Source organism: Leucopleurus acutus (genome assembly GCF_964270905.1).
Source record: "Leucopleurus acutus genome assembly, chromosome: 1".
Classification (NCBI taxonomy): domain Eukaryota; kingdom Metazoa; phylum Chordata; class Mammalia; order Artiodactyla; family Delphinidae; genus Leucopleurus; species Leucopleurus acutus.
This window is the reverse complement of record NC_139142.1, coordinates 26,577,612-26,595,843: the sequence shown is the minus strand read 5'-3', so window position 1 is coordinate 26,595,843 and position 18,232 is coordinate 26,577,612. Positions and strand designations below refer to the sequence as shown.

Here is an 18,232-nt window from a genome sequence, read left to right as displayed (position 1 = left end):
AGTCTAGTGGGGAAGACTGACAGTAAACAAAGAAACAAGGTAATTTCAGGCAGTAAGAAGTGCTGTGTAGACAATAAAATAGGGTGTAGTATTAGAGTGTAATTGGACAGAAAGTTTCTGTAGCTTCTGGTGCTTTGGGCATGGAGAGGTAAGCTTTAAGGTGAGTCCTAAATGATGAGAAGGAGTAAGTCATGTGAATATCAGGGAACAGAATATTCCAGGCAGACCGGCAAGTATAAGGAACGTGAAATTGGAATGAGCTTGGCAAGTTTGAGAAATACAGATTAGTGGTGTGACGTTACATGGAGAAAAGGGTGCAATAAGAAGTGAGACTAAAAAAATTGGATGTCATTTGATCATAAAGTGCCATAGAGGAGCCTGGACTTTATTTCCTAGATGGATAATTTTTAAGCAGATGTGTGATATGGTCAGATATGGGGACGTATGTATATGTATAACTGATTCACTTTGTTATAAAGCAGAAACTAACACACCATTGTAAAGCCATTATACTCCAATAAAGATGTAAAAAAAAAAAGAAAAGAGAGTAAATTCTGGTTGCATTGTGGGAAAGTGATTGATAAGAGGAGAACTAAGGGTAGAGAGCTGAGTTAGGGACTGTTAAAGTAGTCCAGAGCCAGGAAGATGAAGGTCCTGATCGGAGCAATGGCTATAGGAATGAAGAGAATGGGTTGGAGTTAATGAAATTTGCAAGTTAAAATTGGTAGGGCTTGGTCCCTGTAGATGCAAGAATTCCAAAGAGACTGAATTTTCCAAGTTTGGTAACTTGGTGCTGCCATCAGTCAATATAAGGAGCACAGGAGTTGGTTTCATGATAGAAAGAATGTGTTTTATTTGGGACACGGTGAGGTGGAAGTGCTCTGGGATGAAGATGATCAGTAGATAGGTGAAAATACAGCTTTGAAAGTCAGAGTTGAACAGGACTGTACAACTTCAGAGTAGATGAGCTTGTCCATTTCAGTTTAGTTCAGCAGGCATAGACAGGAGAAAAGGAAGAGAACTGAGGCCTGGGGAAAACCAGTGTTTAATAGTAAAGAGACCAAGAAGTAGCAGTTAGAGTGGTAGCTATAAAACTGGGAGGAGACAGTATAGAAAAGCTACAAGATGAGAGTTTCAAGCTATAGAGTGCCTCTGGCAGCCCAAGTTAGGATGAGACCTGAAAAGAGTCTCCTGCATTTATGACCTGGGGGTGGACTTCGTGGGTAGAAGAGAAATTGTGAGTTGAGCAAATAGGAAAGCAAGTGTGAACTAACTCTTTCAGCGAGTTTGACAATGAATGAAAGACAGGTGAGAACTCATCAGAGAGAGGGAGCAAGCTAAGAGAAAAAAGATTCTGGGATTCTGGAGCTTATTTAGAGATTAGGGGAAGGCTTTGATGGTAAAAGAATTAGAGATACAGAAATGGATATATTGTCCTAAAGGAAGGTAGGAAGAGGCCAATGGAGGGGTGTCTCTTCCTGTAATGAATGCAGTAGTTAGAGGTTAAAGAGGCAGGAAGTGTAGTTATATAAGCATGACGGCCTTTAGTTTCTAAGCTAGAGGTCAGTTCTTATACTGCAAGGATGGAGGGTGATATTGGCATTTAGGGGGTTGGAGGGTAGAGTTAAAGTTTGGAATGGTGCGTGGAGAATGAGAGTAGTTGCGTTAGTGGAGAGCGGAGAGGGCTCTGTCAGAAGACTTGACTCTGGCTTTTCAGTGCTTGCCAACTGGCAGTGTGACCACAGGCAAGTTAGAGAGCTTCTCTAGGCCTCAGTTTTCTTTTCGTTAGGCCAGGGTATGGGGTTAGACATAGACAGGTTTTTCAAACTGTGCTCTCTAGAGAGGAAGGAGGAGTCCACTGAATTGAAATAGAACATTTGAAAACCACTGGACTATATTCTAATGTCCTTTCCAGCAATAAAATTCTACTTAGATGTTGTAGAAATAAATTAGTTATTCATAAATCTTACGGATCTTACTTTTAAAGAGTAAATTCTTGTAATTGCAGGGTGTGTTAATGTAATAAATCAGTGGTTTTCAAACTGTGTTCCCTGGAGCTGCCCATAATTCTGTGGAGCATCTCAGTGGCTACTGAGCGATCTGGGGGTGTTCCATGGCAAGGATTCAAGGCTCCAGGCCCCAGCCCACTAGTTGTATATTTTTGTATGCTGAGGATCTCCATAGGCTTTTATTTTTTTTAAATAGATTTCTTTGGTGTAAATTATTCTATTATTTTGGTTTGTCAGTTACAGGTTACTAGCTGACCAATGTGTCCAATACCTTAGGGACAACCTCAGGATTAACATCCCACAGATCTCTCGTAAGGTTTTTAGAGATGGAAAACTCAGTTCTTGTTCGTTTGATTTACAACAGTGATTTGCAACAAAAGGTTGATTGAAATCTCAACTTCCAAGCAGTAATTCCCTTATCCAAAAGACCTTCATGTTTTAATATTAGGGAAATAGTCAATAAAATTGGGTATTTTGCTACATTTGGAGGTGTCTGAAACATGCCATTTTTAGCTCACTTTATTGCAAGTGAATTTGTTGACCAAAATGGAGAGTCTTTTTTCATTTATTTTGACCTGAAAATAATTAGCTTATGGGAATGGTTGAGGGGAAAGTGTATATGGTCTCCAGAACAAGGATTTTAAATGTTCTTCTTGATGAAAAACATTTGAAAATATAAATTTCAAAATCGTGTTGTGCTCCCATAAACTATTCCTATTAATAACAAAGATGTAGCCTTATATTTCATACTCTGAAGAGCTTGGAAAGCAAATCTACTCCCCAACCTGACTCCTCTCCCTTCCAGCACACACATAGAAGATAGATGTAGACCCTCCTAGGATTTCCAGTTTACTCTGGACAAGTCCTTCATCCTAACCTTGGGGGAACAGTGAGTAGAAAGCATTCAGTGATTGCATGTGTGAGGATTGTAAACAAAGTTTGTGTTGGGCCCTAATCTTCGCTGATGTAATTTTGGCTAGCATGTCAGAAGGCCAAGCAGCTGAAGTAACTACAGTCTCTCCTGAAAGAAAACAGATCCGCTGCAGTTAGCAGCTGAAGTGAAAGTCATCAGTGTTTCTCTGGTACTCCTGTCTTCTAAATGATAGCTTGATCAGATTTCCTTGTTTCCAACCTAGACCACCAAGCAGAAATCAGCTGGCTTCTTCAGTGATGTTGCTGAGGTGCTTTTTACTATATGTGTGGACTTCTTTTTCCCCCTGAACATCTGGGCTCATCCTAGCCGGTCAGTGCATCTATGCCAAACTCCGTTGGACCTCACTCATTTGTTCTGGGCTCCAGCCACTCCCGTCTTGTAGTTGAGAAAAGCCTGACCTTAAATTTGGTCTCAAAGTTCCTTTGTAGGATTTATCTGTTTCCTGCTTTGGAGGCTTTTGCACACCAGAAATTAGTTGCTATAGCAAAAGCCATACTTTTGTACTAACTGATAAGTATGTTTTTAAGGGCTTCCAAGGCAGAAAAACCTTTCTGTATCGATACAAAGGTTCTTGTGAAAATTCGGTACTTTTCCTGTCCATTTCCCCGAGAAAGTTGTTTAAAAGTTCCAAAAGATAAGGAATAAGAGTAGGAAACATGATTCTCTATTCTTGCTTGATTTCCCCCCTGCTCCCCACGCCATGGTAATAATGAGAAAATAAGTAGGATTCTCCATCTCTGATTCTTTAAATAGAAAAAAAGAAATCTCATGTACTGGGTAGAAGGAATCTTTACTCAGTGACTGTATGATGGGCTTCATTTTTCTTAGCCATCCTAATAGAAGGATCCTCAAAGGCCACTTTGAGAGAGGCAAGCACACATTTGGTAGGTGCACCATTCTGTCTCATAACGGTATGTTGTTTTGGATTTCTGTAGCAAAGTGCAGGCCCGAATAGCATTCTCTGCCTATCTCCAGCATGTTCAAATCCGACTGATGAAAGACAGTGGAGGTCAAACGTTCAGTGCCAGTTGGGCTGCCAAAGAAGATGAACAGATGGTGAGGCTCTTCTTGTTGGAACCTTTTTCCTTTCTCTTACTCTCCCTCCCTCCCTCCCTCCCTCCCTCCCTCCCTCCCTCCCTTCCTTCCTTCCTTCCTTCCTTCCTTACTTCCTTCTTTTCTTTTTTTTCCTATACTAAGATAAAGAACAGTATACTTGTGGTGAAAGAATTATTCCACAGTACAGCTTGCAGATTTCTCTTACTTTTCTGTGAAGTGAATCTTGGATCTGGAGCCATGTTCATCACAGTATGTGTTGAGGGCATTAATTTACTTCATTCAGAAAATGGAAATTGATTGCTTATTAGACATCAGGCCTGTGCAAAGCCCTAGAAAGGAATAACAATTTGCAGAGTCCTTTCTCAAGCAGCTTCACATTTTATTAACTCTTTGATATAGGCACTGTCATCTCCATTTGCAGATGAGGAAACAAAGACCTAGAGGAAGGGGGTAACTTGCCTGTTGTCCTGTAGCTCATATGTGCTGAAACTGGAACTTAAACTCAAATGTTGCAATTGCACATTATTTGCTCTTGCACTATTTCCATGGGTCATAAGGCATTTATTTTCTGTCCTGGGGGGTCAAGTTAGCTCTTTGAAAATCAACACTTTATCATGGGCCCTCTGAGAATGTACCATCCTCCATTTTAACGTTTTTTTCTTTACTAGTTGTCACTTTATAAAAGTCTTAGATTACTGGAAACAAACTTGTGTAATAATTTTTACTGTATATTGGTCATTCGAACCTGCCTAAAATTTAATATACTAGCAATGTTTTTCTTTTTGGATCAGAATGACAGGGAACTTCAAGCTCTTTGGTAAGGTCAACGCATATAGAAGAAGCCACAGCCCTTCCTTAGGCTTTTTAACCACAGGGATCTGTCACTGAAAAGAGAAGGACCATTAAGTCTGAGAAAGCTGCATCCTTTGTCCAGCTCAGTGGTGATCCTACTGTAATTTTCAGTTCTCCACATATAAGAGGCGTACAATATGCTGGGCTTATTATAAAAGCATGATGGATATCCCAGAAAACAACTTGTGAATTTAAAGTAGCCAATACAACCCAGAGATAAAACCTTGTGTGTTGTGAGTAATTTTTCAACCATCAATGGAAAATGTTAGCTCTGCTCTTTCCAAGTGGAAAATTGAAACTGCCTTTTTGAGAGTCAGTTTGTCTGCTCCACTGTGAAAAAATAATATTTTAATATAACAGCTTAAACCAGCCTATAGTAGAGACAGCAGGGTAGACCTATGAAATCCAAACCTCTGGTTATGAGACTGTTTCTTTATGTTGGAGTAAATTGTCACCAAAGGACAGTGAACCAAAATCAAATTCAAGAAGAAAAAAATAGCTCAGAAGAGAATAACTATTGCAACTGCTGACTTGGGATTCACACAGGATTTCTATGGGGCTTTTTATAAGAATATTTAGGATCATCACTGCAGAGCTTAGTATCAGTTGTGTGCATTCCTGTTTGAAAATCTATCTAAACAACAAACCCTAAGGCATTACCTGATGATTGTGGCAGTGATCTTGTTTATGAGGAAGGTAGGTGTAGAATTGCCTTCTCTGATCCAAGTTAGGTTTAGAGCTTCTTTATCACGTAATTCACAGAAGGCACATCGACAGAAGTTCCCCAAATCCATCATCTTCAGGCAATTTTACTGTGTTTGGGGGTTGGGTGCGGGGAACTACTATCTTTAAGGCCCTTGGCCTTGCAAGAATCTCTCTTTGAAGCATTTGTGATGTTATGAATGATCTGATTGGTATCTGTTCAGATTTCAAAATCCTTTGCCCCATCTCAAGTGAGATGTATCCCTGCTACCCCTTAATGACCTTTCACTATGCCCTCTTTGCCAACCCCCAACTCTAAAAGCATCCTTATTCTTGGGGAAGAAAAAATAAATAAAAAGCTATCGCCTTGCAAGCCTGGTAACAGTTCTTTCTTTCCTTTAGTCACTAAACTTTTTAAATCAGTAGTTTCTGCTCTTCACCTGTATTCTTCAGTATCCATTCGTTTCTTAACCTCTACTTTCTGTTGCCTTTACTCTGCTGAAAGTGGTTGTGGTCCTTCCCTGCTCCAGCCTCTTGGAAACTGTGACATGGGAGCCTTCCTCCCTTGGCTTGCATGACACTGTTTTCTCCCGTGTTTCTTTCTACATTTCTGATGTTTCTGTCATGGTTTGTTGTGGTGGTTGTTTGTTTTTTTCTGATTCTTCCTCCTCTTTCCGACCTCTGAGTGTCAGTATTTCTGTATTCTTTCTCTCCCTCTCACCTTTGATGACTTGATCCATGGTTTTAGTTTCCTCTACCTATTACTTACCCTAAGTATCTTTCTCTGACCACCCTATTGGAAGTGATAGCTGCACTTTGAATTATTATAGTACTATGTATATATGAATTGTACTTTTACAGCTACTACTTTATTACATAGTTATTTGCACACATACTTGATTTTGATTTTCCCACTGCCAGCTTGTTAAAGGAAGAGGATATGTTTGTTTCATTTTGTTCTTGTCTTACTGTGTCCTTGCTATACCTAGTATGTTTGCTCTGGGTCTTATTTGTTGAAGTGTATAGTATACCTCTTCTTATCTCTCTATTGTGTAATCCCCTTGTAGCTTGTCTTCTGTTGCTTAAGCACAATGCCTTCTTTTTTTCCCCCAATGACTCTTTAATTTATAGGAGCTAGTGGTTCGTTTCCTCAAGCGAGCATCAAGTAACCTCCAGCACTCACTGAGGATGGTATTACCCAGTCGGAGACTGGCACTTCTGGAGCGCAGAAGAATCCTGGCCCACCACCTGGGTGAATTTATCATTGTGTACAACAAGGTAGGTGGTTCATCTGTTAGTCTTGTGCTTTGGATCGCCACGCACTGTCAGAAACAGGCTAGAAGCCTCTGTCCAGCTGAGCGGAGAGGTTCTTCTTCCCTTTTAGCATTATCACGTGCTTTGTGGGACGTTATGGGGAGCAGGACGTCACTCCCTAGCCAGCTGGTCTGAAAAGCTACTTTTGACTACTTGTGAAGGCCCAGGGGCCGTAGTTCAGTCTCATCCAAAGGCACATTCCTTTTGAGTGCTGTTGCACCTGAGATGAATCCTGGGCTATGTGAATTTGCATTGTCGTTATTGTGCCTGGAGACAGTGGTGAATTGACTATTTGAGAGCAAATTTGAACTGTGGATTTAATACAGCGACACAGTCTTCCTTCCTGAGTGAGTTACACTTTGTTCTCTAGAACATTTTAGATAGTGACTTCATTTTACAACCAAGCCCAGAAAATAGACTATTTAGTGAGAATAGTCTGCAAAGCACCTTTTATCCAAGGGTCTTAGAATGCTTTAGAAATGTCATTTTGGGGTGGGGGGAGCGGGGAGCATGGTCATTTTTCAGAAAGGAAAGCTGAGGTCTGGAAATTTAAATAGCTTTTGTGAAATGTGTGGAATGGTCGGTACAGTATCAACACACCAAATCCGTAGCTACATAGCTACTCCAGCTCTGTTGAGAATTTTGGGACAACTTACATAAGTGAAGAATTTACTCAATTTGGATGCTACTATAGGAGTATCTTCCAAGACCTATCTTTCCTCTCCCTAACTGTAACAAAATACAGTGTCTCTGTTGTCATTCTATTAAAGCTTCAAGTGTGACCACAGACATTACCAAGCTCTTTTTTCACTGGGCTACCTGAGTAAAAAGTAAAAACATGATAAAAATTTATATTTATTATGCAACTCTTACTTGGAAACTCTAAAATGTTTCATGAAATAATGACAGAAAATAATATATCAGATTTATAGGTGGCAAAAGTACATGGAGGAATTAAATGTCTTTACTATAAAGACAAATTAACCCAAGGGTAATGAAACCAGACGATGAAGTATGCATTTATCAGGAGTCAGTTTTATCTTGTTTTTCTGTGGGGTTGGGGACTGGATAGGAAACAGAACAAATGGCTGGAAAGAAATCGAAGAAGAAACTTGAAGAAGAAGAGGAAGATGGGGTGAATACGGAAAACTTTCAGGAGTTCATCAGACAAGCAAGGTAGAAGACATTCTTAATAAAAAGTATCTTATTCTGCCTTCCACACTGCCCCATTGATTCCCAGTAGCCCCTTGTTTCTAACATATGGATGTGAGTAAAATCACTCTTAGAAGGAGAAGAAGGGTTTCATAGGCTTGATCTCTCTATATCTCAGCCAATTATTGGCTGTTGTCGTGGTTTTAGTTATCAAAACACTGCTGCTGGGCATCTGGGCTGTATTTCTAGACAGCTTCAAAGAACACACCACTCTAAGGGCTGAGGGAGCACTTCGGAAAGCTGAAGTTAGAGGTGTCTAGTGTTTACTGGATCTGAATTTAGCCCTGACCTACTGATGCAGCGGAGATGACTACATTTTGCCTACGTTGAGTGGCTTGAGGAATGGGCAGTTTCTCAGCACTGTAAGGGTTACGCCTAATGTATATAAAAGAAAACAAGTCCTTCATGCTTAAGGTTAGCTTTTAGGGGTTGAAAAATCTCAGCATTCAGCTCTCTATCTTGATCCAATTAGCCAGGCCATTCTTTGCTACTTTGGAGACCTTGGGGTTTACTCTGAGATCCATAGGAGCAGTTTCCAGGGTTGTCATTACAGTGTGTTCTGAAGATAGGATACAGGTTCTTTGTAATATTGCAGGAATATTTTGCTTATTTGAAGGCCACTTATCTGGAACATAGCCAGGCTCCAGGAAAAAAATGCAAAAGGCCGTTGAGGAGCTGCTACAGATTTTACAAAATCTATCATAGTATGTTTACTGGAAGAATTCTATGGGCCCTCATCTGTTTCCTTACACTTTCCATTTTGTGGGTGTTCGTAAAAAGTGCATATCATTTCAATATTTGAAGTGACCTAGAGACCATCTGGTTCAGTTTCCACTGTATAGATGGTTAGGGAAATCTTCCTTGGTTACGCTGGTGAGTTTCCGTATTTATGACAAAGTGGCTTCTTTAGTGAATATACTCCAATTATCTGGAAGTGGGGTGGACAAACTGCCAAGGACCAGATAATAAATGTTTCAGACTTTGTAAGCTACATGTGGTCTTTATAGCATACTCTTCTTTAAAAATATGAAAACCGTTCTTAGCTGGGAGCCATACAAAAACAGCCTGCTGGTCAGGGTTGGCCCACTGTCTGTAGTTGGTTGACCCCTGATTTAGAACATGGCTGTCCAATAGAACTTTCTGTGTTGTAGCTACTGAGTACTTGAAATGTGGCTAGTGTAACCAAGGAACTGAATCTTTAATTTTAATTCATTTAAATCTAAATAGTCACATATGACTAGTGGCTACTATATTGGACAGTGCAGATGTAGAATATTCACTGTGGAATGAATAAAACCTTGTCATGCTTTAAATTTTTCAGACTGCTTCATTTATATTTCTTTTTTACCATCTATTAATAGGGAGTTTCCAGCTTGTGCTTTTCATTTTCCCCTTCTTCAGCTTACTCCATTTTCATAATAAAATCTGGTAGAAAGATTTTCCAGAACACCTTCCCATTCTAACCATACTTTCTCTCCCCATTTCAGTGAGGCTGAACTGGAGGAGGTGTTGACTTTTTATACGCAAAAAAACAAGTCTGCAAGTGTCTTCCTGGGGACTCACTCAAAAAGTTCTAAAAACAGCAACAGTTTTTCTGATAGCGGGGCAAAGGGTGGTAAGTATATTGGTTAATTAATGAAAAATAAGAAGAACAAGTGAAAAAATGAGATGTGCAAAGGGGAACCAAAAATAATATGTTGCCTAAGCACTAACAGACTCCAAGGTGGTAAAATTTTGCAGTGTGTGGGTAGGGGATGAGGAGGCCTTATATTTTTGTCCTAAAAGCGCAAGAGGGACGTGGTCTAATTTTTTTTTCATGAAAATTAACATCAGAGAGCTGTTTTCAAGACAAGCTAATAATACCTAACAGTTAGTGAGCGCTCATATTACTGTCTACTGGACATGATCTTATTTTTTTACTTCCAAAAACCAGATGGAGTAGGTGCTATTATAAAACTTCTCTACAGATGAGGGAACAGAGCTGAAAGAGACAGAGTAACTTGCCCAAGGGTGCCCTGCACCATACAGTGGAACAGGAATCTGAACTTTAGTCTACCTGACTCAAAGCTTGTGCTCTTAGTCTCTGTTCTTCTGCCTCTCCTAGTGATTATTTCTCACTCCTGTTAAATTTTTTGGTTCCTCCAGCTCATCACCATTTGCATTTGGGGTAGGAGAATTCTTTGTCGTGTGGGACTATTCCATACCTGGTGGAATGTCTAATATCCATAGTCCCAAGCCCTAAATGTCACCATCTTCCTTCAGTCATTGTGATAACCCAGTGTTCCCACGCATTTCAAAAATTTCTCACTGCTGGGGAACTCCATGATTGGGGATTTGGAATTGATGTGGACCAAACTATCTAGTTCATGTCATATGATCAAAAAATAGCAGCAATACTCAGTTATAAACAAAGCTTGTGCTTCAAGTGTAAGATTCATTTAAAATCTAGATGGAAGCATAAGACATAGATAATATACTAATTTTGTAGTATGCTAACCCCTAGATTCAAAGATGTAGATTTCTTTGCTACTCTTAAGGTTATCATAGTCTAATGTGGAAAGAGCTGGGGATATCAGTCATTTAAAATGTAGAGTGAGTTTTCCCAAGGAAACGGTGTTACTGTTTTAATAACTGATTAGCTTCAGAGGTTAGTCTACAAAAGCCTATTTAGCTCACTGTACACTTAAAGTATTGTATTAGTAGAAATACTTCTGAGTCCAGCCCTCTTCTTTGAGCTTTCCTAACGTATCTAAGTTCTAAAGCTAGTTTGTTTATCCGTTCATTCATTCCTTCTACATATTTTTAATGAACACCTATCATGTGTCAGACATGGTGATAGTTGCTAGAGATACAGGGACCAGGACTGTCACAATTCTTGACTTTATAATATTTATTGTCTGCTGGATGAACTTGGGTGAGTAAATACAGGAAGAAGGTTGGTAGGATCTCTGAAAAGACCCTCTAACAGTGTTGGGAAAGGGAGGCTGAGGAGTTTTTGTAATGAGGTTGGGGTAGGGAGAAGTGTGCTAGGCAGGTGAAGTCCTAGCTTGGCATTCAGGTAGTATCTTCTCCCCTGGTAGTAATGGAGAAGCCCTAACAGCACCTGTTTGTACAGATGCGTCCTCGGAAATTCTGGGCTTCATGTGTTAAGGGCTACCTTTACATAATAATGTCTATACCTAGCAATACCAATCAAGAATAACTAGAGGGGCAGTAGGAAGGCCTCAATCAAGGGAACAACAGTATGACATTTGGTAGTATCTGGACTTGTTAAAAACATGAGCAAACAAATGTGTGACAGTATTACCTGTGCTGGTGGTGGTGGACAGAAGAGAATTCATATGTCCTTATTCTTTCATTCTGAAAGATGATCTGTAAAATGGCCTGTCTTAATTTTTTGTATGAACCTGGCCCTTGAGAAAGATTTTTGGAATATTTCTCTAAGTATATGATTAGCTCTGGCTGTTCTGTTTCAAAATTCTGTAGTAGAAAAAAAAACTAATTTATTACGGTGGAAATTTATTTTATTAGAGTGATTTTGTTATTGAATATACTGATCAGTCAATCTAATAAGCAAACTCACTCAGCCTATTCAAGTAAAACCGAGGAGATTAAGATACAGAGCTGTTGTGGTAAACAGGTATCTTGCCAACAAATACTGGGGCTGTTCTTTCTATCTCTTGGCGGTTGCCTGGTCCATATATATTACGACTTCTTCGCTCCACTGTGTACCACCGACCAGTTTGGTCTCTTAGCTCCCCAAGTCTGAATTCTTGACAGAGGCATCTTACTGCCCTTACTCATTTTCTTTCCCAGGCATGTTCTAGCTTGTTGGCAGTCCATGGATGGCTGCCCTGGGTTTTGGTATCTTTTCCTGATTCAGTCAGCTGGAGCTGGGGTTAGGGCTAGTTGGGAATCATTTGGTTGGTGTCCCACTCAACAGGGCTGTGAGCGTGGCCATCCTTGGAAAAGTGTGGTGAGAAATGTAATGGTTCCTAGCATTGATTACTAGTTGTGTTATATTTTGGAAACAAAATTATGTGTAGAGCAATGCTGTAGCATTTGATTAGTAACAGAGCCTAAGCTCAGTATTTATTTCTTATTTCAGATCACCCTGAAACGATGGAAGAAGTGAAAATAAAACAGCCCAAGCAGCAACAAGCAACAGAAATTCACTCTGATAAATTATCTCGTGAGTGACTTCAAACCTACATAGATTTGCTGCTCTCTGATAAATCTCTAAATGAAAAAATGTCATCAGATATTAAATGATTTTCGGGCGTGTGACATTACTCCAAAAAGCTCCTTTTCTTTGTTTTTCCTTTTCCCTTAGAATTTCCTTTTGTCTACTCATAGCCTATTATCCTTCCAAGGAATTTCTCACTTTCTTAATGTTTAAAATTCTGAGCACTTTTTTTTCTAGAACGGTGAAAATCAGAGGGAGAGGAGTTAGCTGTCATTACCAGAAACTTTGTCCTGAGGCCCTAACGTTTGTAAAGCACCTGCTCTGGTTGATGGAGGTAGTCCCAACACCAGCTTTCAGAAGGGACTAAAAATAAACTGTTTCCATTGCCACATAGTCTCAGTGGGCAGTATTCATTAGGTTCATGATGAATCTCCCTAAAGTTTGTATTTTTCATTATGTCTGTTTCATGCTAAGATTATTTTGATGTTTAAAAATGTTTGCTTCATGTTTACATACAGAATTTACATTAATTTTTCCTAAAATGATCTGTTTTTGTTTGTTTTTGTTTTAATAGGTTTTACCACTTCAGCAGAAAAAGAGGCTAAATTAGTCTATACCAGTTCTTCCTCTACTTCTTTCTCTGGTCCTGCTGCTACTCCTCTGCAGAAAATTCCCAACACCCATTTGTCATCTGTTATTACCACCTCTGACCTCTCACCAGGGCCAGGCCACCATTCTTCTTTATCTCAGATTCCTCCAGCTATCCCCAGCATGGCTCACCAGCCAGCAATTCTACTGAGCACAGTCCCTGGCAGTGCTTCTCCCTCCATCCATCCTGGGACACAGAACATACTGAGCCCCGCCGGCCTGCCGCATTGTCGATCAGGCAGTTACACCATTGGCCCCTTTTCCTCTTTCCAAAGTGCTGCGCACATCTATAGCCAGAAACTGTCTCGTCCCTCTTCAGCAAAGGCAGGTGAGTGAGAGAATGAAAGGCACTCCACAATGTCAGCTTCTCCCCAGCCCCAGTTAAAAAAGAATGCCATCTCTTCCCGTTGGCTTTTCTTTTGAAAGGTAAAGGGACACAGGGTGCATAGTTCTGATGTGACTAAGGAAGAGTCTTGCATTTGCTCGAGTGGCACTCATTCACTGGTAAGAAAATGAAACAACTTCTTTTAGGTGCTGGGGGTAAAGAAATGAGTAAGACAAGGCTTCTATTTACTGGGACTTACAGCATAGTCAAGAGATAATTGTGATATTTGTCTTTTTACTGTTGAGTTGTAAGTGTTCTTTATATATTCTGGGTACAAGTCCCTTGCCAGATGCATGATTTAGAAGTATTTTCTCTCATTCTGTTGAGTATGTTTTTCCTAAGAATTTTATAGTTTAGGTCTTTTATCCATTTTGATATAATTTTTGTATATGGTGTGGCATAAAGGTCTTAACATCTCTTTTTTTGCATGTAGTTATTCAGTTGTCCCAGCACCTTTTGCTGAAAGACTGTTATTTTCCTGTTGAATTGTCTTGGCACTCTTGTCAAAAATCATTTAATCTTAAGTGTAAGGGTTTACTTCTGGAGTCTCAATTCTATTCCACTGATCTGTATATCTGCCCTTATGCGAGTAACACATTGTCTTCATTACTATAGCATTGTAGTAAGTTTTGAAATCACCAAGGGTGATTCTTCCATCTTTGTTCTTCTTTTTCATATTGTTTAGGCTATTCTGGATCCCTTGCATTTTCGTATGAACCTTAGGATCAGCTTGTCAATTTTTGCAAAAATAGGCAGATGGGATTTTGATAGGGATTGTGTTGAATTTGTAGATTAGCCAGTATCTTAACATTGGCCAGATTTTTAAACACCTGAGTAATATCCACGTTAAGGTGAGTTACAGTTAAGCTATGTTTTATAAGTAGCCAATCTATATGTCTTAATCATTGTCTGATTTCAAATGAAATGGATATAGTAATATGGAGCTTGAATCAGAGATATGAAAGGGTCTACTTTAATAAGTCATCATATGAATATGTACGTATATATGTATTAGTGCTAATTCTGAGTGATTATTCTTATGATTTAATCTTCTAAAATCAATAATAATTATGCTCTGGTTTAAATTTTTTCTCCCATGTGAGAGAAATTCAGTAAGGTCAGTGTCTCCAGTACCTTGTGGCTGTCATCAGAACTTCTTTTTTAAACCTTCCTTTTTTTCATACCTATCGCAGAGGAGGATAAGGAACGGAAGAAGCGAGTCAGTTCAAAAATATTTCCTAATTTCCGTTGTGATTTCTTTCTTGACCCATGGATTGTTTATAAGTATATTGTTTAATCTTCACATAGTTGGCATTCTCTATTTTTTGTGATTGCTTTTTAGCTTATTTCCACTGTGGTCAAAGAACATATTCTGAATGGCTTAAACAGCAGTAGACAACAATATATAGTTGGCAACAATATACTTGACAACAATAATATCCTATAAGTGATTGGAGTCAAATTTTTCTGTGGTCATTGAATAGTTTGGGGATGAGATTAAGATGTCATTTATTTATTTATTTATTTATTTTTTCGGTACGCGGGCCTCTCACTGTTGTGGCCTCTCCCCCTGCAGAGCACAGGCTCCGGACGCTCAGGCCCAGCGGCCATGGCTCACGGGCGCAGCCGCTCTGTGGCATGTGGGATCCTCCCAGACCGGGACACGAACCCATGTCCCCTGCATCGGCAGGCGGACTCCCAACCACTGCGCCACCAGGGAAGCCCAAGATGTTATTTTGAATTTAGACTTTTTCAAGATAAATATACGGTATCAAGTTTCAAAGGTCACCACTGAAAAAATTAAAATATGGAAATTTAAACATGTGGGAAGAAGAAAAATGGATCGGGTCGGGGGAAACACCCACAAACATAGAAGCACACAAGTGCAAAGCTTAGAAAATGCAAGAAATGGAAGCTTGAAAGATGGTAAACCAAGTCCTAATATATCAAGAATCAAATAAATATAAATGAGCTGAACTTGTTAGAAGAGAGTCAGATTGAATTTTTTAAAAATCTAACTGTATGTTGTTTACCAACGAAAGACATATATAAAGATAAGGACGTAGAATGGTTGAAAGTAAAAGGATGAAGAAAGAAATACCATGTAAATACCAACCAGAATAAAGGTGGTGCTAATATGCTAACTTAATTTAGTGTATATTAGCTTATATTAGGCTTTAAGAGAGAAAATTTTCCTAACAGATACAGAGAGTAATTACATAACACAGAAAGTTTAGTTCAGCAGAAAGATAAAACAGTTCTAAGTGCAGCTAACAAAATAACCTCCAAATAAATAAAACAAAAATTGATACAACTAATGAGGAATCTACAAATCTACTGTCTTAGTGGGAGATTTCCACATATTTCTGTCCAATACTAGTAGATACACAGATTTTGTAAATCAGCAAAGATAAAGACAATTTGAACAAGATGATAACTTTATCTATTGCTCATTCATAATACTCTGTACCCAATAATTAGAGAAAACACCTTCTCAAGCACACATGATACGTTTATAATAAACAGTCATGTCCTACATCATAAGACAACAGATTTCAGAGTTGGTATCATATACAGCCACATTCTCTGTCCATACTGCAATTAAATTGAATGTCGACAGCAACGATACATAACAAATCCTTATATATTTAAAAATTTAAAAGAGTTCAGAGAAGAGATCATAATGGAAATAAATGAAAAACTATTAGAATTGAAAGACAGTGAAAAAACTTCATGTTCAGATGTGTGGAGAGCAATGAAAAACAGTATTTGGAGGGAAATTTACTGCCTTAAATACTTATATTTGAAAAGAAGAAAGGCTAAAAATTAATGTGCTAAATATCTATTTCAGATGTTATAAAAACAGCAATATTACAAATCTAAATAAAGGAGAAAGAGAGATAAGAGTAAAGATAAAAATCAAAGACAAGAGTAAAAATTACAGAATTCAAAAATAAGGTACCGTAGAGAAAATATCGGAGCCAAAATTTCTTTGAAGAGCCTAAGAAGGTGGACAAACCTCTGGTGAGACCGATCAGGAAAAGAAAGAAGATATGGATAAATAATGTAAGGAATGAAAAGCAGACAGAAAATACAAATTTAGCATAGGTGACAAAAATATTAGAATACTGTTAACCACTTTATTCCAATAAAATTGAAAACCTATGCAAAGTGGATAATGCCTACAAAAGTAAGTAAAATTGGTTCAAGAAGATGAAGAGGGACTTCCCTGGTGGTCCAGTGGTTAAGACTCTGCGTTCCCAATGCAGGGGGTCCGGGTTCGATCCCTGGTCAGGGAACTAGATCCCTCATGCATGCCGCAACTAAGATCCTGCATGCTGCACCTAAAAAGATCCTGCACACGGCAATGAAGATCCCGCGTGCCCCGACTAAGACCTGGCTCAGCCAAATAAATAATAAATAAATAAATTTTTTTAAGAAAAGAAAAAATTTATTAAAAAAAAAAAGATGAAGAAAGCCTGAATGGTCCTATAACTATTAAAATAAGTTATACAGTAGTTAAAAAATCTCACAAAGAAAACTTGAGGCCCAGATGGTTTTATAGATAAGTTTTGACAATCTTTCAAGGGAAGGATAATTCCAATCTTAAACTCTTCTAGAGCATGGAAAAAGAGACAACAGTAATAACTCTGTGTGGCTAGTTTAATCTTGATAACAAAACCAATTAAGGACAGTATTAGAGAGGGAAATTATAGATCAGCTTCATTTATGAACACCAATGCAAAAATTCTAATCAAAATATGAGCCAGCCACATCTAGCAATATATGAGAGAGATTAGATCCCATGAACAAGTTTATCCAAGGAATACAGAAGGGGGTTAACAGAAAATCTATAAATGTCGTTTGTCACATCAGCAGATTGAAGGAGAAAAACTGTATTTATCCTCTTAGTAGATGCAGAAAAAGAATTTGGTAAAATTCTGTACTCGTTCATGATAATAACTCTCAGCATACTAGGAAGAGAAGGAAACCCTCTTTATTGAAAATGGGTGTCTGCCAAAATCTCACAAGAGATATCAGTGTAAATGGGGAAATGTCGAAAGCATTCCTTCTAAGGTTAAGAGCAAGAAGAGGATGCCCACTGACATTTCTTCTACTCAGTGTTTTACTGGAGGTCAAGAGCCAGTATAATAAAACAAGAAAAAGAAATTAAAAGCATAAGGATCAAAAGGGAGGAAATAAAATTTATTTATTTGCAGATAATACATTATCTACATAGAAAACTGAAAATAAGCTACAGATACACTTGTGGCATTAAGTGCATTCACATTGTTGTACAACCACATCACCAAGAGAACAACATGCATAAAAATGATAAGCTATCTAGGGATAAATTTAGGAAAGACTTTTATAAGGAAATTTTATAAGACTTCGTTTAGAGACAGAGAAAACCTAAATAAATGAATAAATAGGATGTGCATGGCTAGGAAGACTTAATGTCATAAATGTTTCAGTTCTCATCAAATTGATCTCTGGATTCAATACAGGTTCCAACCAAAATCTCAAGTTTTGTTGTTGTACTTGACAAGCCAATTCTAAAATGATAATGGATAGGCAAAAGACCAAGGATAGTGAGAACTCACTGAAGAAGAGAAAAGGGTGGAGGAGTATCTTATTAAGAATATAAAGATATGATCATTAAGAAAATATAGTATCTGAAAAGGTACAAAGTGACCAGTGGAGCAGAATAGAAAGTTGGAAGCAATCATACAGATAGATGAAAGTTTGATATATGACAGATGGCATTGCAGATAGTGGAAAAGGATGCATTTCTCAATAAATGGTGCTGGGATAATTGGTTATCCATACAGGAAGAAAAGTGAAATTAGATCTCAGCCTCATACTATCCATGTAATCAATTTCAGGTGCAAAACTTTAAACTTCTAGAATAGAATAAGGGAGACCATCTTTAA

General features: G+C 38.5%; 1 protein-coding gene across 1 annotated transcript in view; it reads left to right on the top strand.

Moving 5' to 3' along the window:
- Nucleotides 1-18,232, top strand: part of TTLL5 (tubulin tyrosine ligase like 5) — a gene marked incomplete at its 3' end in the record, with an annotated part of 258,145 nt that overhangs the window by 115,890 nt on the left and 124,023 nt on the right. Inside the window, exons 23-28 of the mRNA XM_082845972.1 lie at nucleotides 3,879-3,999; nucleotides 6,685-6,831; nucleotides 7,940-8,043; nucleotides 9,567-9,694; nucleotides 12,188-12,271; nucleotides 12,840-13,241. Of these exons, the coding sequence (XP_082702098.1) occupies nucleotides 3,879-3,999; nucleotides 6,685-6,831; nucleotides 7,940-8,043; nucleotides 9,567-9,694; nucleotides 12,188-12,271; nucleotides 12,840-13,241 (986 nt within the window). The remainder of the gene's footprint in view (nucleotides 1-3,878; nucleotides 4,000-6,684; nucleotides 6,832-7,939; nucleotides 8,044-9,566; nucleotides 9,695-12,187; nucleotides 12,272-12,839; nucleotides 13,242-18,232) is intronic.